Genomic DNA, 24197 nt, shown 5'->3' on the forward strand with positions numbered 1-24197 from the left:
GAGCCATCTGTCTTCTGTTTCTACTTGATAAGGAACTCCATTGATTCTCCCACATAAACCTCCCATGACCTCTTTATAGACTCGCTTCAAAAATCTAGAAAAAAGTTCTTTTGAACAAGTTCTCCGAGTTATTTCTGAACTTCCAGCTCATACTGTGGACTGGAACATTTTGGGAAAACTCATTGACCTTTTTATTATGTCCCTAATTTTCAGATGTCATTCTGCATTCAAATTAAGACAACGAACATGCTTGTTAGACATTGTCTTCAACATCTTGTGTTTGCAGATATTTCATAGGAACTCTTGTAATAATGCTGATAGAAGCCACGATAGAAGGAAATCTCTGGACCACTGATTTTACGATGGATTTTTCCCCCCCTTAAATACAAGGACGTATTTGGGCCTCTGCGTATTCAGGAATCTGTCTTTCATTTGACAGTGTTTATAAATCCTGTGTGTTTTCCCCCTAAAGAAACTTAAATTGTGAGACTGCTTTCATTTACTTTACTAGAAGCTGGTTTCATGATTATACTAAGGAAAAGAAGACAAAAATCCATTCAGTGACTACTAGCTTGCCTTTAAACATTAGTCAAAACGTGTTTAAATTTTGTAATGGTATTCCTTTAGAGTTTACTAAAAACCACCTTTCAATCCACTGTGTCTCCTTTCTCTGTGAACTCAGGAGGTGCTTTTGCTCAAATGTGTGGTATAAGTAAGAACTTGTATGTGGTCTTCATGGATCATGTAAATATGTCAGTATAACCAGAGCACAGTCATCCACTCAGAAATGTTTAACCTCTTGATATACAACAAGGAAGCAAATTTGCACATAGTTTTTTGTGAATCTAAAAAATTAAATTAAAAAATCACAGGACACAGGAAGTTGTAATAGGTCCCATTTTCCTTCAAATACCAAACCTATAGCCATGTACTTAGCCTTCTCTGTACTCCTGAAGAGGGCAGTTAGAATAAGTGGTAAATAAATAGTGCCAGAGACCATCCTATTCTTCATTTCAGACAAAATTGGAGGGATAGACACAACCTTCAAATGAGTGGTATAAATACAAATAAGTAAATTGTGAGACTGTTTTCCTCCCTAACAAAATCTTATATGGAACTGCAATAGTTAAAATAAAAATAACCAGGTCTGTTCTAATTGAGCTACAGGTAGGAGCATCCTGCCCCCTTGACCCAATTATGACCCTTGCAAGGAGCCTCTTAACATTCTTCAAAACCCAGTTGGGAAAATGTTGTTCTAGGTCAAAAGTCCACAGGTGGAAATCCCTAAGTCCTAAATCTTCCTTCCTTGCCCATGAAAATGCCCATTCCTGTCATCGTTTTCTGGCATTGAATGCTGTGTTCATCTGCTTGGTCAGTGTTCACAATGGTAACCTGATAAAGTAGATGTTTCTATGTGCAATGTTTCTCATTGCATCATTTTTAGAAATAATTATAGATGTATAATGCTTGCGAAGTAATGCAGTAGAGCATTATCTTAAAGATTTTGTTAATCATTAAAATTTATCATCGTTAGTAAAATTTATTTTAAAATGCTTTTTCTAAAAGACCAGTATGTATATTTTTGGTTTTCACATCCCTGACAATGACATTCTTAAAACTTGGAAGTATCTATTATTCCAGAGCCCGTGCTTATTCTTTTTTTAAAAATATTTTTTTATTGATTTCAGAGAGGAAGGGAGAGAGAGAGATAGGAGCATCAATGATGAGAGAGAATTATTGATTAATTACTTCCTGCATGCCTCCTACTGGGGATTGAGCCCAAACCTAAGCATGTGCCCTGACCAGGAATCAAACTGTGACCTCCTGGTTCACAGGTTGGAGCTCAATCACTAAGCCACCACGACCAGGCCCAGGCTTATTCTTCAGAGTCAGTCTGCTGTAAACACTTAGGAACCCTCACCATTTCTGTTCCACGCAGTATCAGAGGTTCTGAGGTCTTGCACTGGTGAAGCACCTCAGTAGCATTGGTACTGAAACTAAAATTCAGCTGGTTGGTCATCACTAACATTCCTGCATGATTTTATTGGCTAAAGTCATATCTAGACAAGATTGTACATTTTAATAATAATCTTTTCCAAAGGTGTAGTGTTGCATACATTAAAAATGCATCCACATGTCTCATTCCATTTAATCCTACAAATAACCTTTGAAAAAAGATTGGACAGATATTATTCCTATATAATAGATGAGGAAACTGAAGCTCAGAGTAGCTAAATAACTTGATCCAAGATGCACAGCTTCTAGAACAGGAGTGAGGATTACAGCCAGTTGACTTCTAACGCAGCCCCCTTACCGTTACTTTGGCTATCTACAACTGTGACCTGCAGTATTCAAGAAAGAAACCATATTTCACTCTTGAGGCACTACTGTGAGTGCCTGGCACAGATATGCCAATACTGTCACCCTGGCCTGGCGACCACTCTCTCCCTAGAGCTGAGAGAACTTTTATGTGCCAAGGAAGAAATGATAATAGGAAGATAAAAAATGTTTATTCTGATTTTTAAACTTTAGTTTCCTTTTTTTCTCTGAAAAAAAGAGGAGAAAGGAACATATAATTTTTGATGTCTTGTTCCTTGAGCTCCGAAGTTGTAATTTTGCTTAAAGCTGAAGGTCCTGGTCACTGAATAATTGAAGAACTTAACTACAGCTGTGGTGTTTTTTTAAAATACAGATATCAAATCCTAGTTCCTGAGATTCATAGGTGTAGGACAGGGCCTGAGTATATGTTATGATTAGAAACTTCTACAAGTGGTTCAGATGTACAGGAAAGTTTGAATGGCTGTACTAGAAGCCAAATAAATGGAATATCTTGTGATTTAGAGAGACATCATTTACTTTATTGTCCCAATACTTGGATTAGAGCATGGTTAGAAAGAATTCGCAGCCTTGTAAATAATCAGAAACTCAGAGGTTTTGAGAGCATGGACTGCTAAAGAAATTCTTCTGCTCTGGCCGGTGGTTCAGTGGTTAGAGCATCATCCTGCTCAGGGCACATACCCAGGTTGTGGGTTTGATCCCTGGTCAGGGTATGTGCGTGAGGCAATCAATCAATGTTTCTCTCTCACATTGATGCATTGATGTTTCTCTCTCTCTCCTCTTTTCTTCTCTCTCTGGAATCAATGAAAAATATACAGTTCCTAATCAGACACTTCCACCTGAGAGCAGAAGGCCTAGGGCAGCATTCCTGGGCCCAAGGATCAAGTTAGATTCCAGCTTCACCACTTACTAGGTCTGTCACCTTGTACAGTTTATTTCAAATATCTGGGCCACAATCTCTTCTCAGGGTAATGATAATGTTAATACATGTAAAGAAGTGTTTAGACAAGTGCTTGGCACAGTAAATGATTCATGGATGTACTATTATTATTATTATTGGCACTTTCCAGTCCTAAAAGAGCACCTTTATGACTTACTATCAAGACAATTAAAAACTTGGTCAGCATGCTTTATGACTAAGTTTGCTTTACTTTATACCAAAGTTGACAAAACTAAAAATGTTTTGTTGTAATCCTTATCATCTAATTTGTTTATTCATGACTCTCTCCTCCTTTCGTTCATCTGAATCCTACTAATCCAGCAAGACCCAGCTCTAGTTCTACTTCCTCTAGAAAGACTCCTGCCCAGAATAAACCTGCGCTATCTGAATTCCTAGGTCATGTATGGTCTCTGTATCAGAACTATTGTTAATTATATAAGCAATTATACAATCATTAAATCATTATTGTGTGTCTTCTCTGTGACTGGATATGATGTTCTAGTCTAGAAAAATATGCTGGAATATCCTACTTGGGATAGGTAGTCTGACTTTAAAGAAACAATTTCTAAACGGAAACTTCATGAGGCAATCTAAGCCAGGTTCCTGCATTCCTGGGCCCGGTAATTAGGTTTAATTCCAGGTCCACCACTTACTAGACCTGTGATTTTGGGCAAGTTACTTAAGTTCTGTATGCCTAAAATAAAGTTAAGGGAAGTTTTTTTCCCCCATGCTATGTTTCCACAAGGGGACTTGCTTCCTAAAAGAGAACACTAACAGAGGAGCTTCTGGACCCTTCTCTTGTCCCCATTCCTTGCTCCTTTCCATGAGAAGAAGAGTGAGTAATCCGACTGGTGAGACCCACTAGATCTGTCATCTGCTGGACTCTATGGCGTGTAAACCAAAGCAACAGACCACTCCACATTGGTTGAGCCCATTTCTCTTTTGCTCTGTGGACTATTGTGTCCACATCTGTAGTTTCTTGGCATTCTAACCATTACACAGGAAGCAGCAAACCCAGGGATGGTTGCTTGCAGGCCCTGCCAAGATCTCTGCTCTCTCAGTTCCCATTTTTCTGCCTCTGTGTGGATGCCAGGGCCCTGGTTCGTGTTGGTGGGAAGTGGGCTTCACTGTGTTTTTCTAACACAGCTTTGTTAGCATGAGGCTGGACCCTGTATTATGACTCCTGTTTGGCAATTTGTTTCTATTCTGATTTCAATTCAGAGTCCGAGGGGAGGAAGCATGGCTATCCCAAATATGAAATAGTAGGAAGTTGAATAAATGTAAATTTTTTCGAAGTTAAATAAGATATGGTCTTTGTCTCAAAGAAGCTGTCATATAAGTTAGCTTTTTCTCTCCCATGTATTTTAGTCTTCACTCTGCAATTAAAATAGTATAAGCCCTTGAAAGCAAAATCTATGTCTCCTATATATCTTAGTCCCCATAGCACATAACAACTGTTGGGCACATTTGTAGTAGGCAGGGCCATAGGTACTTGCTAAATAATTCAGCATGTCCCCCCTTCATGGAAAGATACAGATTTCAGCATTATCATATTCAGCTCCGAAAACATTTTGAATAGCAAATCAGTTCTAGGTAAGTATTCATAAATGAGTCTTTTAGTTTCCAGCTTATATGTCCCAAAAGCTCATCACTATTGAACTCTTCATGGGTACTCTGTCTTGCTTTATGGGTTGTAGGTGCTAAGAGGTTAACAAATCAAGTAATCTAATCTTTTGCGCTGCAGTATATGATCTATATTGAGAAAAATACTGGGCCAACAGTCTCCTCTCCTCTGTCACCTTCCCTCTACCCCCTCTTTTCATTTCCTCTTTAGGGGATGCCCTTTTTTGACAATTACTGCATGTACTGCCTTGAATGATAATTACCGGTTTATGTGTCTAATCCACTATCCATCCCCTGTCTAAGCAGTGAAGTCTCCAAAGGCAGGGATTCTGTCTCATTCATTTTAGTGTCCCCAGTACCTGGGCTCAGACAATGTCTGTTAAATGAACAAAAAGCTTAAAGATAAATTCTAGGAGAAGGCTAAGTCACAGTCATCCTAAGTGGTAAGTCTGACAAGTTGACATCCAAATGCAAGGCTTTCACGGATAACCCAGCCACAGAAGAATGGGCGACCCTTCTAGCTTTGAAGGGAGAAGAGGCAGAAGTGGAGCTTTAAAAACATGTGTGGGGTTTTCTTCCCTCATGGAATTAACATGGGCTACCCCCGAGTTGCCTTCACATGAGGGAAGGACAGAAACGTAGCTGGTTTTGACCTTCAGCTTCAACTGAATGCCCAGAGCTCTGCTGATGAAACATGAGCTTATGCATTGTCCATTTGTTCCCGTGAACTTTTTTTTTTTTAAGAATTGTTTTTGATCTTGTGGACCTTTATCTGAATGGTTAACCATGTAAAATTGACCATTTAGAGTAACACTGAAACACTTCCCTTGAAAAGCTACTGGTAATTGGCTGGGAGTGCACCCACCTCCATGGGTCTCTGAGTCTCTTGTTATACTTGAAGATCAGTGATGATTTAAACTCGGGATTTAGCCACTTGAAAAATCCATTAAGAATACACAAGTTAACTTATTCCCGCTTTACATGAAGCAGCCTCGAACATAATTTTTCTAAAGCAAAGTGCATCTACACTTGCTGAGTTCTTAATAACTTTTGCAGAATGAATAAATGAATTATTAACTAAAATATAATGTGTTATTTTTAGTCGGAGATAGTTTCAAAGGCCTTTTGTGCAAGAGGAGGCACTGCCTTGAAATAATATAAGATAGTAGGCCTCCTGGAGAAATTTTTGTGAGGGAAGATGGTCTTCTGTGAAACATGAAACTGGAGGTGAGAGGATGTTGTATTTGACCAAAAATGGCATTGGAGCTAGTGTCTCAGCATGGACTAAAGTTACGGTGTATCGTTTTATTCAGAGGTGGTCCCAGAATGCATTGCATCTCTTAGGCTACTTACAGGTAGCTGGAACCAGACACCTTGCATAAGGACCTTTCTTAATCACAATAGAAAGGAGTTCTTTGCTTTCTTTTTCGGAGTTCCACATATAACCTTCTGGTTGCCTAACTAGAGTCTACCAGTGATGGCGAACCTATAACACGCGTGTCAGAGGTGACACGCGAACTCGTTTTTTTGGTTGATTTTTCTTTGTTAAATGGCATTTAAATATATAAAATAAATACCCAAAATATAAATCTTTGTTTTACTATGGTTGCAAATATCAAAAAATTTCTATATGTGACACAGCACCAGAGTTAAGTTAGGGTTTTTCAAAATGCTGACACGCCAAGCTCAAAAGGTTCGCCATCACTGGGCTAGATAGCAGTACCAAGTTAGGGCACCTCCAGTGAACTTCCGCCTGTGGTTACCTCTCGCCTCTCGGAATCCTTTCACTTCAGGAAGATGAGGAAGGCCACCCTGGGATTTTCATGATGGGTTTAACATCGCAGTGCGGCTTCGACCAGCCATTTAATGGGAAATCTGCTTTCCAGATGACGGTGCATATGAAGATGAGAAGTTGGGTGTGTGTTTTTGCCTTTTCAAAGAGTGTTTTTTCATTCAGTTTCTAAATGTGGGGTGACAGGTCCTCTAGGGAGCATTTTCAGAAGTGTATGAAGTTTGCATCTGATTTTGAAGGAAAGTTGGAGGCTTACCTGTATGTATAGGCACATGTCCTCTAACAACTATATTGATTACAAGGAATAAGGGCCATTCTTTTGGATCATTCATTTTACATGGATCTTGCATTTGTATTCAAGTCTGTAGTCATAAACTTTGCTCCAATCTATGTCTCCCCAATTTTCCTGTTAAGCTTTCAGAATTTGCAGTATGTTCAATTGCAGATGACCACATAGGGAGTTATTAAACAGCACCTCTCCCTCTTCAGGTCTTCTTTGTCAGCATGCCCTTGTTTTCTGATTATGTTTAGATTCCATCTTTTTGGAAGTTTTTATCCTTCCCACCATCTCAGTGTCTCAGACACTTTTGGGAATGAGTCTCATTCCCCTCTGGATTTGGCCAGGTCACCCCTCTGACTGGTGGTGTGTTCCACAACAGTTGCTGGTAGCATTGCCCTTTAAAGTTACAGAGACCATTTTCATGGGTCCATGAGCCTGGGCAAGATGCTGTGAGTCAGGCAGGGCAAGAACTCTTATCCTCATCACAGAGCTGAGGCAGCCATCCTTGGGTTATTTCACCCATAAAGGAGCCCCTATACATTGGCCCAATTTGTTGGTTAAAAATGGCCAATTATCAGCCATTTCAGAGTGTCAACTTAATAGCAAGTGGGAAATGCAGGACCAGAGCTTGGCTCTTCAGCTTCCAACTCCAGGGAGTGTCCTCTATACCCAACTGTCCTATCTTGTACCTTTTTCTCTAGGGGAATGTCCCAGAAATTGGTATGGCACCCACCAGACTCCTTGACTATAGCCACCACCAGGACAACAAAGGAACTGGTGTAACTCTTGTCTGTTGTGTCAGAACTGTGTGGGACAGTCTTTGGGACCAAAAGTACTTTTAAAAAAATTTTTGGTTTTTTTAATTTAATTTTTAGAAGTTCATTTATTTACATGATCCAAAAATCGAACTAGTAGTAAAAAGTCTACATTAAGAAGTCTTGCCCCACCTGCGTCTTGCCCACCGATTTCCCCACCCAACACATACCATCTATATGTGATCATTTGTATTAGTGTCATGTGAATCCTGTGTGTGTTATGGAAATACAAGTAAATATAGAGACATATTGTTATTTTCCCCCACTTTTAAACAAAAGGTAGTATGTCTTGCATACATTGTTCTGCACCTTGCTTTTCATCACTTACCAAGATATTTCACAGAGTTTTTCATTTTAGCATATGGGGAGCTAACTTGCTTTATAGTTACATGTATTCTACTATAAGTATGTACTATAGTTTATCTGCTTTCCTGTAGCTGGAAATTGGGCTGTTTCTAATTTTTTTGCTATTATATGTCTTGTTGCAATTAATTTTATATCTCACTTAGGTATATGTGCACCTTCCTCTATGTGTATATTTATTCTCAGAAGTGGAATTGCTGGGTCAGCAGGAATAACTATCCTGCAAAGGGCTTGAACGGTTTGTGCTCCCACCATTAGTGCATGAGAATGCCTGTTTCTCCACAGCCTCACCAAAGAGTGCATATCAATCTGAAAGGTGAGAAATGGGAGGCGGATGCCTAAGTGACGACTTAGTGTCTGACCTTGCCTGGTTTGCAGTGGGCACACTGCACAGTTCCAGGAGCTGGTGTGGACTTCAGTCCCGGTGGAAATAATGCCTCTTGGTGGCCAGCTCTGGTGACACACATGGAATGGACCCACGTTGCCACTTGCAGAATTTCCTGCGGTGGAAAGTTGAGCATGCATTCATTATTCATCTAACCAGTAATGCTAGATCCAAGGAGCCCCGCAATGTTTGTTGGAACAGAAAAGGGAATTGTACCACCACAGTGCCCTGTGTACCAGACTTTCAATGCTTGTTTTCCAGCTGTTCACATTAGTTCTGGGGACTGAGGTCAAGAGAGATAGCCCAAATCACTGAGGAAGTCCCATTAAGCTTGGAACTTTGATAGCCCAGGGGGTGCTCTTTTAAAAAATGATTTTGTACTTCCCCCGTGATTTATAATGAAGCAATTCATACTCTGTAGGAGAAATTAAAGCTACCAGGGACAACGTCAACATTGAACTATGATGCAGTATTTCTGGACTTGTCCCTTAAAGTTGCCATGCAGTTTCCTACACTGTACAAATAGGGCATCCTGTAAAAACAGGATTCATAGCCTAAATGACATCTCTACATTTTGAAAAACATATATTCCAGGTCGTCCTCCCATAACTCCTTACCATTCTCATGCAAAAGATTGATTTTCAACCTTATTTTTCTCAGAGGACAGGGCACTCTGTTTAGAAAAAAATTCCCCTTAGGTTCACCGCCTAGGAAAGCGTGCTAAATGGAGCCTGGCAGAATGGTTCTGTGATCCAAACTGAATGTCTTTTTCACAGGATTGTTGGCGGGCCCACTTTAAAGGGGAAAGCCACTCCTCTTCTGCCATGAGGACAAGCTGCACTTGGGGAGTTGCACCGATGACAGTATCTGGCCTACACCAGAAATAATTCCCAGGCATAAGGGTGGACTGCCAGGAGCTAGCTGACACACCACTGACACGCAGACCTTGTCTTTTGTTAACACCTGGGAAGGCTTTCCCAACAGGCATTTCCAGTTTTATTCTTAAGCTCCTGGCAGCTGCTTTTTTAGAAGTCTGCTCTCTCCCAAGAGCCGACTATGGGCAGAAGCAAGGTGTTCTGTCTTCTGTGCCATCTTCATCTAACCCGCCACAAATATTCAGGATGACAGCCCAGGTATATGTTTTGCATCAATTCATTCTGGCTGTAGGGTCCATTTTGCCTCTGCTCTTTCTGCCAAGGGCCTCTGGAAACTAGTTTGGTGGCAGAGAGTCCATGTGAGGTCTCCACTCCATGGCCCTTGTTCCTTTGGCTGTTTCACCTCGGTTGCTCTTGTTGGCACAGTCTGTGAGGATTGGCTCTCTGTCCACACTGGCCCATCTGTTCTGCTTTAGTGGTCCTAACTAGCTGTCTGAACTACTCCTTCAGAATAAACGTGAGATTGTCTTGCCATACATTTCTTTTACTCACATCTCAGACCTTCAGCTCTATTCTTTCTTTTTTTAAAAATTTATTTTAGAGAGAGGGAAAGAAAGAAGGAGAGAGATAGAAACATTGGCTACCTCCTGCACACCCTCTACTGGAGATCAAGCCCACAACCTGGGCATGTGCCCTGAATGGGAATCAAACCGGTGACCTCTTGGTTCATGGGTCAATGCTCAACCACTGAGCCACACTAGATGGGCCTCTCAGCTCTATTCTTAAATAATAATAATTATAGGTCAAATGGAGTGGGTGGCCTAAGGTAACAGGCCTCCAGACTTTGAGGGGATTAGGTTAGGGTACAAAATAAAGATTTTATGTCACTTGGATCTTGATTGCAATCATTCCGACTCATGTGGAGTTGATACCAGAGTATTTGTCAGTTGTGGTTTTTGGTATGAATAGCATGTGGTTCTGTCTCAACACCCAAAGAGATCTTCTTGGGTGGAAATGTTCTGGCATTTCAAACAAATTACCTTCATGCATAGTTTTGACACTATGCCCTATGAAGTATGCATGCATGGTCAGTCCCTTGCAGGAATAATTGAATAGTGGGAAGAAGGGAGTAAAGAAGGAACATTAGGGTTATGTTTGACTCCTGTGGAAATAGTGTGTAAACAAACTGCTTATCAGGAATGATCATATGGGGCTTTGCTTAAATAAATAATTCATGCACTAGGTCTGCAGGATATCTCTGCCAAGTAGACCTCCCTCAGAATATAAGCCGCCACGTCCACATCTGACCCCATGTGGAAAGAGGCATGGAAGCCAGGCCTAAATCAGATTCCATTTCCACCACATGCGGGGGGTATGGGCTCAGGCAATTTACTGAACCTCTCTGAGCCTCAGCCATCCCCATGAACTGTGGCTAATTAGATTATTTACCTCATAGCTAATACATGTCAGCTATTATTTTTAACCATTTTTAACACATCCAGCTTCCCAGAGCATCTTCCAAAATCCCCTCCATACATACATACCACCACCACCAGCACCACCACCACCGATACTTATTTATAAGTACTATGTAGAAACACAGCCCTCACTCCATTGCTTAGACTAAATATATTGCTGTTTTGGGTTTGCATATTTTCTGTAGGAATCAACGCTCAGTGAAAAAGGATGGAGGCAAACAAATATTCTCAAGGCCCTGATACTCGTGGAACCACAGAATTGAATGTTCCCATATAGGTGCATGCTATTGGCTTAAGTGATGTGGATATTTTCTGACCAGCCATATGGATCTTTTGTCATCTGAGATGTTAATATTTTCCTTGTATTTTATAGTAGCTCTGGATCATGGCCAGTTTCTTAAATAGGGTCCACATGGCTCATTATGCACAGGGCCTGAGAACTGGCTTACTTGTGCTATTCAGATGAACAGGACACTCAGAAGAGTTGGAGGCTGGGGTAGGGCAGTGAGCAGGGGGACACAGTCAATTATTTTTGCTCCTGCATTCAGCTACAAACAACGATCACTTCCCTGTACTTTACAGTAAGCAATTAAAAGAAATTATAGAGTTGGATGCAAAAATAACCCGAAAGACAACTGGATGTGTGGAACCACCAGTTTTCTCTATGTGTGCAGGTTAATCCTCGTTAATGCTCAGAACATTGAGTTTCTACAGAAAGAGTTGCGTGTCCACACATGTTCTGGCATCTACCCACACGCTCTGTATGCTATGACTGTGCATCCCAGAAGAAGGGCTGTGCTATGTGCCTTTGCACTTCAGTGGAATTTAACGAACTGATTCCTGAAAATGGTTTCATCAAGGTGAGCAACAGAGCTGATAGCCTTCTCTCGCTAACTTTACCTTTCCCCTAGGATTTCTTGGTAGTCGTTTTAAAAGGAATGCTATTCTTTTGTCTCTAGAAGCTACTTATCTTTCCTGTTTCTTCCTCCACCTATTTTCACCTACCTTTTGATATATAATTTCAGAGAGGAAGGAAGAAAGAGAGAGAAACATTGATTGGCTGCCTCCTACACACTCCCCACTGGGGATTGAGCCCACAACCCGGTCATGTGCCCTTGACTGGACTCGAACCTGGGACCCTTCAGTCCACAGGCTGATGCTCTATCCACTAAGCCAAACCAGCTAGGGCTCTTTTACTTTTTTTAAATGTAATGTTCTATGTCCTTCAGAGGGGGGCTCAAATCTAGAGAGGTCTCTTCATCAATAAGCATTATCCATCGCATTCTCGCATTGGCCCTCCTGAATTAATGATGCTAAAGCCTTCCAGTTGGGACCTTCCAGTTTGAACCTACCTCTAATTATGTACAGATATTCTTTCTATAATGGGAATTGCTCAGGTAACTAATTAACCACAGCTATGGAACATTTCAGGAGCACCATCTGTGGAAAAACTGAGAAGGGCATGCCTTTCCCACAGTTCTGGGGTCCATTAAGGGTATGTTTGTGTGGTGATGGTGTCTAGTGGGTGTTGGCTCACAGCTGTCACAGTTCCCATTGCATCTCATGGCAGGAACTCAGGATGTCCAGCAACACCCTAAAAGCAACCTGTTGATATAAAGTTGCCAATTCTGAAAACGAGATTGGAATGGGACAAACTAGTCTTAACTTTCTTTCTTTTGTGTTATTTCTTTAATTGAGATCATTCTGGCACATTCCCAATCTCCACATTGTGGCAATCTTCTTTTCTTCAAGGGGATCCCTTTATCCTCTGGTCTCAAAGAGTTACTGCATGTTCTCCCCTGAGGGACAAGGAATGCAATTGGGTTACCCTTGCTTTTTTTTTTTTTTTTTTTTTAGGTACAGAGCATGCTTATTCCTGGGTCCAGGAACTTTGAAGGCAGTGCTCTGCTCTGCTTTCGCAACACCTCTTGGCGGTATAGGTGTGCCTTGTTTGTAATTTGGAGGGGACACCCCCTTATCTGTGTTGGCATCTGTACTATGTAGGACTTGAGGTGGAACCCAATAATACTTGGGGTACTGCCTGGGAAAATAGTGTTCTGTATCATCGCAGCCCTGCCCACTTGCAAATGAGTGAACAGCAGCACTGCGAGGGTTCCCAGTAGGAGTCATTTGCATCTGTACTGGTGAGCTTGGTGACTTCTTGGTGCTTGGAAACTGGCTTGTCTTTGCAGTCCTTTGTGAAAAGCCTACTGGACCAGTTTCCAGTTCTGTTTATGGAACTACGCCCATAACACCCTCATACAGTGTTCAGCTCAAAAACGTTTATATTTTTCTTTGGAAATTTCGCTTTTTTTTCCTTTTTACCATTTTGGGTACTTTAGTTTTGAGCCCAAATGTTGGAACCCAACTGAGAAATTGGGTTGCCTGTAGGGACTGGTTAGGGTTGGAGAGGGGATTTTGATGCTAGATACTTACACTAATGTTTTTTAAGGTTTTATTGCTGTTGCTGTTGTTTTATTTTGTGAGTTTTCTTTTTTCTTTTTAAAAAAATTTCTTGGTACTTGGTATGAGATAAAGTTTCTCTGTTTTAGGACAAGTCTAGAACTAAAAGAATCTCCATTGAATGCATGAGTCAGTTCTGCCTGCCCCTGTCTTCCCATTTCAGAACAGAGAGAACTTATAAGGTTCAGATACATTGGGCTACAATGTATGTGCCTGGAAATGTACCGTCTGCTGTAGCTAGCGTGTAGTTTCTAGTGTGATTCTTATTGAGTGAGTGATGTTAGGCTGTGTAATTGGTCAGGGAAGCCAGTTATGCTTGCGCTTGCCTTATAGTATTGAGATAAAAATTAGTGATTAAGTGGAAGGCCAGATTTAGATTAGTTAGTATTCTTATAGGTATCTTGTACTTTATGGTATAAACACCATAGTGAAAAAGCAAGTTGACATAAAGGGAACCCTGATTTTACTTAGTACCATTACAAAAGCAAAAATGTTTTTTCTACGTAATAAATGTTCCAATAAAACAAGTTGAACCAAGGAGGACAGATCACAGATAAGCCTGTGGTATACTCAGAATGTACCACAATACTTAAGGTTGACTTTAGTGCTTTCATTTCCTTTCTCTTTATCATTTAGTCCAGTGCTTCTCAACTTTAATAGTATCTGAATCAATTTGAATATACGAATCTTGTCAAAATGCAGATTCTGATTTAGTGGATGGGATAGGTGGGGTTGAAGAAGGAAGCTAAGATTATGCGTTTCTCATAAACTCTGTGGTGGTGCTGTTGGCCCATGCACCACACTTTGAGAAGGAGGCTTTGTTTAATATTCATGCATGGAAGTTTGTCCATATGTACATTTCCTAAAACTTATTTCAAGCCCCATAAATTTCTCTTTTTGTTGTATTATTTTTAGTCACAAATTTGAATTGCATTAATACACTTAACTTATAAATGCAACACTCAAAAATTACCTGAAGTTTGAGACTTTAGGTTGCATAAAATAAACTCTTACTCGGAATTTTTCTAAAAATTGAAAGTCTGTATGATTCAATGCAATTAAAATGCCTGCGCAACAATGATGTCTGTAGCTCCCTATTCACTACTTCGAGTCATTGTTCTTTTATGGGAAATTTCCCCTGTGGTTTCACAGTAGCTGTAGACATCCACCCTTATCATTAAACGTGATGTATACTTGATAATTTTTCTAAATCTCACTGACACTTATGGAACCAGGTAGGTGGTATCTTCTAAATTAAAATTACAGTCTACCGTGTATGGGAATTTGATAAATAACCCATTGTTTTTGGCAATTTGGTAGTTAGAACATTGTTTAATCTGAACTTTGGTTCATTATAACAAATCCCACCTGAAATTCTAAAGAAAACAGAGAATCCTAATTAAAGAGGGCACACTTTTTTATTGAATGCTGACTGCCATTTGGTTCTTATAACCTACAAAATAGTGGTTCTAAAATATATTTTAAACAACAGTTTTAAACAGCCCACTCATTTGATATGCAAGTGATTTGTATATATGCTCGATGCTAAGACTTCCTTATCATGGACTAGAGAGGTGCTCTGTTTGGGCAGTGTTTACCCTGAGGAAGAGGAGAAGATGGTGAGAACATGGATAGGACTGCCAGCTCTGGGTGGATCTAGCTTTCAGGGATTAGTCTTTAGTTAGAGTGGAACAGTAGGTTTCCCAAGGAAGCAATGATGGAGGAAGCACTTAAAGATCTTTGGACGGTGACAGCTGTGCCTGGAATTGGAAAGCCAGGAGGGGTGTTCTCTGCCCTAACCCGGTCCTTGTTCTAGGCATTTATTATCCCTTATTCCAGAATTCATTCCATCATTACAGTTCACTTTACCCAATTTCTATGCTAATAGAGAATATGGTTTAGTTTAACTTTTGGGTAAGGTAGATCTCTAACCAATAGAAAAATCCTCACTCTTTTAGGTATGGGGCAGGGAATGCAGGGGGTTAATAGAGGACTAGAGGTAAAATGCTTTCTATTAAAGATGTATGGAAATTTATCTATCAAATTAATGATTCAGGGAAATATACTTTTTTTTCATGGTAGTTACATGTATGTATCGCTCTGGGTATGAACTGAGAACCAGCAGTGTCTCTGGCACTCTTAGTGAGGCTGAGAAATGTCTGTAAGTGTCCACACTGCGGGTGTACCAGGGAATCACCAAGTACTCTGGTCTGCAGGACTGTTTTGTAGGAACTGTAATTGGATACCATGGACATAACATTATGGTTAAAAACTACATTTTTAAAGGCACTTCCTTCAAAGCTTTGGAACAGCTGTATTATCAGACATCATTTACTAAAATATTTATTGGTTTCAATTGGCTGGTCATTCAGGTAAGTAGGTGAGCATCTATAATGATCATCAGCTCCTTCCTTCCCCGCCTTCCCCCCCACCATTTTGGTTATGGATTTCAACTACCAATTATTTTCTTTGAGGAGTGTGAAGTGTTTTTTGGTTTTGTTTTCTTTGTTTCTGTTTTTTAGTCTTCTTAGCTAAATAATGTATACCTAATGGGAAAATACTACAGAAATAACTTAGAGGGATGGAAGAAACTAGTGCCTGTAGCTGAAGGCCTAGTTTTCCTTTGGAATCTGAGGTCCTGACCTTGTTCTATCAGGGGAACCACAGCGACTAGAGGAGTTGATTAAAAACTCTGGTCCTTTTTTCCTCCAGTACGAAACAGGGATAATTATAGTTACCTATACCTCCAGGGTCCTATGACTCTTAATTACTTAATATTTGCAAAGTGTTTGGAGATCTTTGAATTAAAAGTGCTGAGCAGTGGAATCAAAGTTCAGTGTAATTATAATTGGAATGAAAGTTTATATTCCCGCCTTCCTTTCACATTCCAACATGCTGTCTTTTTGGCCAAGCCAAACAGTACTCATGATTACCACTTAGCCCACTTCTCTCTCTAACCATGTTTCTTTTTCTAACTCACGTCAGCCTAAAAATGAATGAATGAAGTTTAAAATCTATCCAGACCCTTAACCCCACCCCCACACTTAAGTAACTATTTAATATTTCTTTTTAAAGTTCAGTAGCCACTAGGAGTAAAACCAATAAATTAATTCACCTCTTCCAGTCTATCATTCTTTTGGGTCCTCCTACACATGGTGATGAACTGGGCTTCCTGAAGCATTCTGCTCAGAAACTCTCAGCAGTTCTTTTGTGCCTGTAAGGCAGGGGCCAAACTAACATCATCCTCAGAGCCTCCCAAAATCTGATAGTCATTCACTCTTATCTCTCACTATTTCTATCCAGAACTCTTCTCTCCGGAAATGTACTGCATGCTTATCAACATTCATGCTTTTAACCAAGCTACAGTCCATCCACTGGCATCTTTTCTGGATATGCTTAAATCCTTTCCATCCCTTGCAGTCTTCTTCACAAAGCAGTCTTCATTCTCTAACAGGAAGTAACCTCTCTCTCTTTATAGAATTTTATCTATACTTGTCCTGGGTCGCTTCTACCTTTATATTTTAGTTAATTTCATATATGTCCTAACTCCTCCCTAGACTATAAGACTTGAAAATTAGATTCCATGTCTAATGAATGAACAAACAAAAGTAAGGTGAATATAGGCACATAGTTAAGCTGGACAAAAATTAAAGATTATATTGATTTGCAAGATTTAATTAAGGTGGTATTTTGATAGGTTTGCATTATGTGTGTAAGGAATTAGATTGATAATTTCTTCAACATTACCATTATCCTTATTGCTTATAGGACTAAGATGAGCATCCATATCTTTAGACTGTGTTTGATTACATGCTCATTGACAAAACTCAAAGGGACTGGGAACAAAGCTTTGCATTTTTCCCCTGTATGCCGAATTATTGTTTGGTTTTCCTTCTTAGCTTTTGCCATAGGAACTTGGTTCTAACATATCAAACTTTTTGCAAAACTTTCTTTTAGAGGAAAATTGCATGTTCTAAAATTTCAGTCACTGAAGTAATCAAGCCTTAAAGTTGAAGGGTCTTAGAGGTTATGTATAATTCACTACTACAAGCTGCCTTTAGAAAGTTGGGCCCCAGGATACAAACAACTGTAGACAACTGTGTCTATATTGTATAAACTCGTTCTTTGACCACTCTTTGTAGCATAGTTTCTCCGTATTCCCTGCAGTTGAATATTCCAAAACTGCCAGCATGTCTTGATGGTAAAAGCTTGGGCAAGAAGACAGATGACCTATTAGCTTTGTGATACCTGGCAGTTACTTAACCTTTCTGAACCATAATTGCCTCATCTGCATAATAGAGACAACAATACCTGTCCACTCTCCTTGTAAGAACCAAGTTAGATGATACTTGCGAATGTTCTCTAGTCTTTTAGACAAATACAAGGTATTCGTATAGCAGGAGAGCATGATGTCATGGGTAGTCATCTAGTTGAATGTTTAAGACTTATGAGTCATATTTAAAACTAACCTTTATTCCTTCTGTATGGATTTCCTTTTTAGCCCTATATACCATATTTAATTTTTGAGAGTTGATCTAAAAAAGACCTTCCTAGCATTTTAGAGATTTGGTTGACTTGATTGTGATTGTGCACTGTTGTAAATGTTGGAGCAGAATTACATGGCACCAATGAATTTATTATTTATAAACAGATATATAAACTCATGCTCTCCTTAGCAATATTGTGTAGCCTCTTTGCCTTTTATGTAATAAAGACTCATCTGAATGGCTAATATATAAAAATTACCTTAGAAGCTCTTAAACTTTTATCATTTTTAATGCAGTATATGAAATTATTGAAGAGGTCAGTTTTAAAAAAGGAAGTTAAAAGACTGAAAATTCCCCACTTTACTATTATGATTATTCCTGAGTACTGTCCAAGTCTGCTATTGATGTCAGAAACACTGCTACTCAGGAAGTAGTAGGGACAGTTAGTATGTTGTAGTGTTATTTGCTTAATTATTCAAGTAAGGTTTTACCCTATTAGAGAAACTCCAGAGATTGCTCATGGGTGATAATCCATCAAATTTCTTAGAGCTTATAATTTGGGTTTAGCAAAGCCTATGCTTGATCTAATGATTTCAGTGAGTTCACTGATGCCTTCCAAAGGACATCATGAAATGATGTCAGCACTGTCTTTTCTCGTGGCTTAATGAGCCCATTGGTACGTTTTTACTGGACACTATTACATTATTCTGTGTTAAGCTGATGGGAGATCAGACATGATCCATTCCCTCGGAGAAATTATCATTCAGCTAAAGACTGACCGTCGTTGGCAAATACATTCACAATGAACAAATGAGTAGGGAATGAAGTGCTGAATGATATGTAATGTGGAATTTTAAAGGAGCAGGAGGAGAGTGTGTGTAGGAGTAATTAGAGAAGGTGTGCATACATGATTTAATATCTGAACTGGGTCATGAAGGATAAGCAGGATTTAGTCACACAGAGAGAAAAGAGTTTGCCAAGAGAATGGAACAAGTCACTTACAGGCAATAATGTGTATGGGGCTCCCAGGACTTTGGCCTGATCAGAACAGCAGAGATGAAACAATTAGTAATATACAAAGTTAGCTAAGTAGGGTGAGGCTAATTTTGAATACCAGATAAAAGAGACTAGATTTGATCTGGTAAAGGGGAAAAGAAAAGCGATTGTAAGTTTTTGTGTAAGAGAATGATAAGATGAGCATGGTTATTCAGGCAGTGGTTATTAGAGTTGAATGGAATAGAAAGGATGTCGAGTACATCAGAGGAACATTGCAGTCACACAATGAGATGGCGAGGGCTGAGCCAAGAAGGTGGCTGTGGGCTGGAGAGAGAGGGATGGACAGGAGAAGTGTTTTAAAGGGAAAATGAGCAGGACTTCTCCACTGATCAGATTTGAAGGCTGTACAAGAAATGTATTGTCAAACATGATTTCAAGATTTCCAGCCTGTGGCTCGGTGGTCCCAAGTATCTAGAAACTATTGTCAGAAACAGAAAAGTTAGGAAGTTACATTGCTCTGACAAAAAGTGTGGGTTTGTTGTCAGGTACACCTGACTTCAAGGCTTGTGAGTAGGCAGTTAGCATTGAAGAAGTGTCACTCATGGGGGCCTGGGGATGGACTTTTTCACCAGGTGATTAATTACTAAATCTATGCAGATGTTCTGCTTTGAGGGATGCCTGTGTTAGGCTTCAGGATGAAAGCCAAGTAATATTTATTCAGACGCTATTTGTCCCTCTGATATTTGCTTGTGGAACTGATGAGAAAATGATATATAAAGAACTAACCATTTTTTCAACCAAAAAACAAAACAATACAAAGGTAAATGAGACCAATGAAAGGCAGGATAAACTTCTTTAAGGCTGGTATAAAAAGGGTATCATTAAAAGATTCATTATCAAAAATAACCTTAAGAAAAGACTTGTTACTATGTTAGTGGTAATAAAACAATTTTTCAAATCTGTAGTTAAGATGCCTCAGTACTTTGGGCAATTTAAGCAGTTAGTATGGACACTTAATAAATACTTATTAAAGTTACTCTGCAGAATGGCTACCATCAACAAATCAACAGACAAAAAGTTCTGGTGAGGATGTGGAGAAAAGGGAACCCTAGTACACTGCTGGTGGGAATGCAGACTGGTACAGCCACTGTGGAAAACAGTATGGAGTTTCCTCAAAAAATTAAATATGGAACTGCCATTTGACCCAGTGCTTCCACTTCTAGAAATATATCCTACGAAACCCAAAACGTCAATCAGAAAGAATGTGTGCACCCCTATGTTCATAGCAGTGCAATTTACAATAGCTAAGATCTGGAAACAGCCCAAGTGACCATCTGTAGATGAGTGGATAAAAAAGCTATGATACTTTACACAATGGAATATTACTTAGCCGTAGAAAAGAATGAAATCTTACCCTTCTCCACAGCATGGATGGACCTGGAGAATAGTATGCTAAGTAAAATAAGCCAGACAGAGAAAGACAAACACCAGAGGGGGGGGGAGGGCTAGAGAGGGCGAATGGGGGAGAGGGGAAGAAGAACATATGTAATACTTCCAACAATAAAGATTAAAAAAAAAACAGAAACTCTGCTTCGTTCACTCTAAGATGCACTTTTTCTTTAGCATCTCTAAATTTGGATTGTGTATTACAGCTGATGTCATTTTATTGTTCTTGTTGACTATGCAGCAGTCACAATATAATTGCCATTGCCTGAGCCAATTTATTTTGCTTAATTTTATTAGATATATACAAAAATTACATATGATAAATCTATCCAAATAAGTGTAAAATAACTCTTTTGAGTAAATATACAATAATAGTTCTAAGTGATAAAATAAACAGCAGTTTTATTGGCTGCATTTTTAATTTCTTAGTGGTACATAAAATGGTAGATTTTACAATGATAATATCTTAGATTTAATGAAATATAATATTAAAAGAGAGCTGATCACCGCAAATCTCTACCAGTGTGCTAGAGATGGCTGGAGTATATTCTAAATTTGCATCCTTTCACCGACCTACATTAGAGGTGTCCCTTGGGTTATTTTCATTTGGACTGGGAACATTAGGAGGAAGGATTTTCATTCAATGGTGTAAGTACCGCCTGCCAGGAATAGAAACGTCCTTGGAGGATCCATTTCTTTGGTGGTACAGAATCCAGAACATTCACAAAAGTCCAGGTATTAGCAGAATGGACATCTGTGTTTTACTCAAACCAGCACACCCTTCCTAACCTCAGACCATTGTGCACTGCAAGCAGTGCTGAGCAGGCTTGCTCTTCGTGCGAAGGGAGAATAAATGAACGAGGGAGTTGGTTGGCGTTTGGGGATGATAATAAAGTCTGTTGGTGGTAGCAAATGTGATCTCTTGTAAAAGTGGAGAACAGAAGCATTTGTTTCTCAAGGCCAGAGTTTTCAGCCATCTCTGCAGTGTGACATATTGACGAGGCAGGTTGCCTTTCCAGTCGGTAACACTTCATGGACAGGAAAATGATCCCTTTTCCTACTGCTTGGCACATGTGTGTCCTCTTGTAAGTCCATGCCCCAGAACTGAACGCAGGGATAAAGTTAGAGTGGGCTTCTCTTACTGCTGAGGGGAGAAATGAATCTTGGAGACACGCAGATGCGCGAGCGTGCGTGCGCGCGCACACACACACACGACCCCGTTTCCAATAAAAGAGAAGCTTCACTCTCTTAGATGGGTTCTGTATATAAGCCTGAGAAACCCAGGGGTGAGGGGCTCCAAGAATTCTGGAAATAAATGTGGAGCCGCCTATGGGAGTCATTTGAATGGACTTCAGTGCCTTTTTGATCCTGACTTTTCCAGTTTTCTCTTAAGCAGACACTGTTTTCATGATATCAGCCTTAGGCATAGACACATCATTAAAATCAATGTGTAGAAAATGATTTCTGTTTGGAAATAAGCAAAACATTTTCAGTTCTGACCACCCAGGTGCAGTAGGAAAACCCTGGAGCTGGGGTTGGGGGCCCTCATTCTACTGTAATCTTTCTTCGTGACATGAGACAAGTCCTCTGTGGCCTTTGGTCTCCTTACTTGTAAAACAGGATGCTGGGTCTTCTCTGCTGTAATAGATTATTATGGGAGAAAAAAACGTCAATGAAAAGGCCCCTTATAACTCCCTGACTTCTGTTTTATTGTGCTATTCATGCCTAGTTATCACATAGCAACAAAGGCCCACTCAGACCCCCCCAGGCCACACACTCCTGCAAGAGGACCCTGTTGCTAACTTGGAAAAAAAAAAAGTACTATTACACTTAGAGTTGTTGCTTAGTAACATTTCTGATGTTGTGTTCCTTGTGACAGCCTGAGCAGAGATCATTAAAAATTTAACTCCCAGAGCTCCTAAAGTGAGAGGAGGAAGGCGGAAAACTTGAAGCCACAATCTTTTTCATTTGCTTGGACGCCACCAAATCTCGGGGTTCGATGCTAAACCTCAGAGAAAACATTGCACGCCTCTGGTTTATATTAAACCACGTACAGCACACTCCTGACATTAACTTGTGTCTGGTGCAGCTGGAGTTTATCACCGATCCATAAAAAAAAACCAAACCTTGACCCTGCAGAATGGCCTGGAACGACAATCAGATGGGCTGCATCGTATCCCTCTGCCAAAGAAAGCCCTAACCACTTTCATGCCCTGTTTCTGCTTTCTCCCCACAGTTCCACCAGGTGCGAAGAGTGATGACCATCCTTTTCCTTACTATGGTTATTTCATACTTCGGTTGCATGAAGGCTGCCCCCATGAAAGAAGCGAGCGTCCGAGGACAAGGCAGCTTGGCCTACCCAGGTGCGCGGACCCATGGGACTCTGGACAGCGTGAATGGGCCCAAGGCAGGTTCCAGAGGCCTGACGTCTTTGGCTGACACTTTCGAGCACGTGATCGAAGAGCTGCTGGATGAGGACCCGAAAGCCCGGCCCCAGGAAGAAAACAATAAGGACGCGGACATGTACACGTCCAGGGTGATGCTCAGTAGTCAAGTGCCTTTGGAGCCGCCTCTTCTCTTTCTGCTCGAGGAATACAAAAATTACCTGGATGCTGCGAACATGTCCATGAGGGTCCGGCGCCACTCCGACCCGGCCCGCCGCGGGGAGCTGAGCGTGTGCGACAGCATTAGCGAGTGGGTCACGGCCGCGGATAAAAAGACTGCAGTGGACATGTCGGGCGGGACAGTCACGGTCCTGGAAAAAGTCCCTGTCTCGAAAGGCCAGCTGAAGCAGTACTTCTACGAGACCAAGTGCAATCCCATGGGTTACACAAAGGAGGGCTGCAGGGGCATAGACAAGAGGCATTGGAACTCCCAGTGCCGAACTACCCAGTCGTATGTGCGGGCCCTCACCATGGATAGCAAAAAGCGAATTGGCTGGCGATTCATAAGGATAGACACTTCCTGTGTATGTACACTGACCATTAAAAGGGGAAGATAGTGGCTTTATGTTGTATAGATTATATTGAGACAAAAAATTATCTATTTGTATATATACATAACAGGGTAAATTATTCAGTTAAGAAAAAAAAATAATTTTATGAACTGCATGTATAAATGAAGTTTATACAGTACCGTGGTTCTACAATCTATTTATTGGACATACCCATGACCAGAAGGGAAACAGTCATTTTGCGCACAACTTTTCAAAGTCTGCATTACATTCCTCGATCATGTTGTGGTTTGTTGCCGTTGCCAAGAATTGAAAAACGTAAAAAGTTTTAAAAAGATAATAATAAATTGCATGCTGCTTTAATTGTGAATTGATAATAAACTGTCCTCTTTCAGAAAACAGACAAAACAAAACAAAACAAAAACCGACAACAAAAATTTGAACCAAAACATTCCGTTTACATTTTAGACAGTAAGTATCTTCATTCTTGTTAGTACTCTGTTTTACTGCTTTTAAAATTCTGGTAGCATTGGAATTAAAACAATGTCAAGGTGCTGTTGTCATCGCTTTACTGGCTTAGGGGATGGGGGAATGGGAGGGGTCTATTTTTGTTTGTTTTGTGTTTTTTTTGTTTGTTAGTTTTTGTTTTTGTTTATAAGTTCCCACAGGGACTAGGGATGGGGAAAGAACCCCTTCAGTATATATTCCGGTTGATAAAAGACTCATTTTTATGTTGTAGAGATGTTTGCAGTATCAATCAGACGACTAGAAAGTGAATAAAAATTAAGGCAACTGAACGAAGTGCTCACTCCAGTTCCCACAGTGCACCTCCTAGGCTCTCACTCACCCTTTGGGCCTTGGTCACAGGGAAAGCTTGTTTTGTTGCAAAGACCGACATTAACTTAGAGCACATTCTCTCCCCCCCACTCCCTCTTTGGTCCCTTCTTGTTTTCTCTTAAGGAAG

At 40.2% G+C, this 24197-nt stretch overlaps 1 protein-coding gene across 3 annotated transcripts in view; it reads left to right on the top strand.

Moving 5' to 3' along the window:
- The window catches only part of BDNF (brain-derived neurotrophic factor), a 55397-nt gene extending 31609 nt beyond the window's left edge, over positions 1-23788 (top strand). For all 3 annotated transcript variants that reach the window (XM_006753948.2, XM_006753950.2, XM_006753949.2), the window contains exon 2: positions 22517-23788. In XM_006753948.2, coding sequence (XP_006754011.1) covers positions 22517-23281 — 765 coding nt within the window. In that variant the 3' untranslated portion in view covers positions 23282-23788. The remainder of the gene's footprint in view (positions 1-22516) is intronic.
- Positions 23789-24197: the final 409 nt, after the last annotated feature.

The sequence above is a fragment of the Myotis davidii genome, unplaced genomic scaffold (assembly GCF_000327345.1).
Source record: "Myotis davidii unplaced genomic scaffold, ASM32734v1 scaffold330, whole genome shotgun sequence".
In the NCBI taxonomy this organism is placed as follows: domain Eukaryota; kingdom Metazoa; phylum Chordata; class Mammalia; order Chiroptera; family Vespertilionidae; genus Myotis; species Myotis davidii.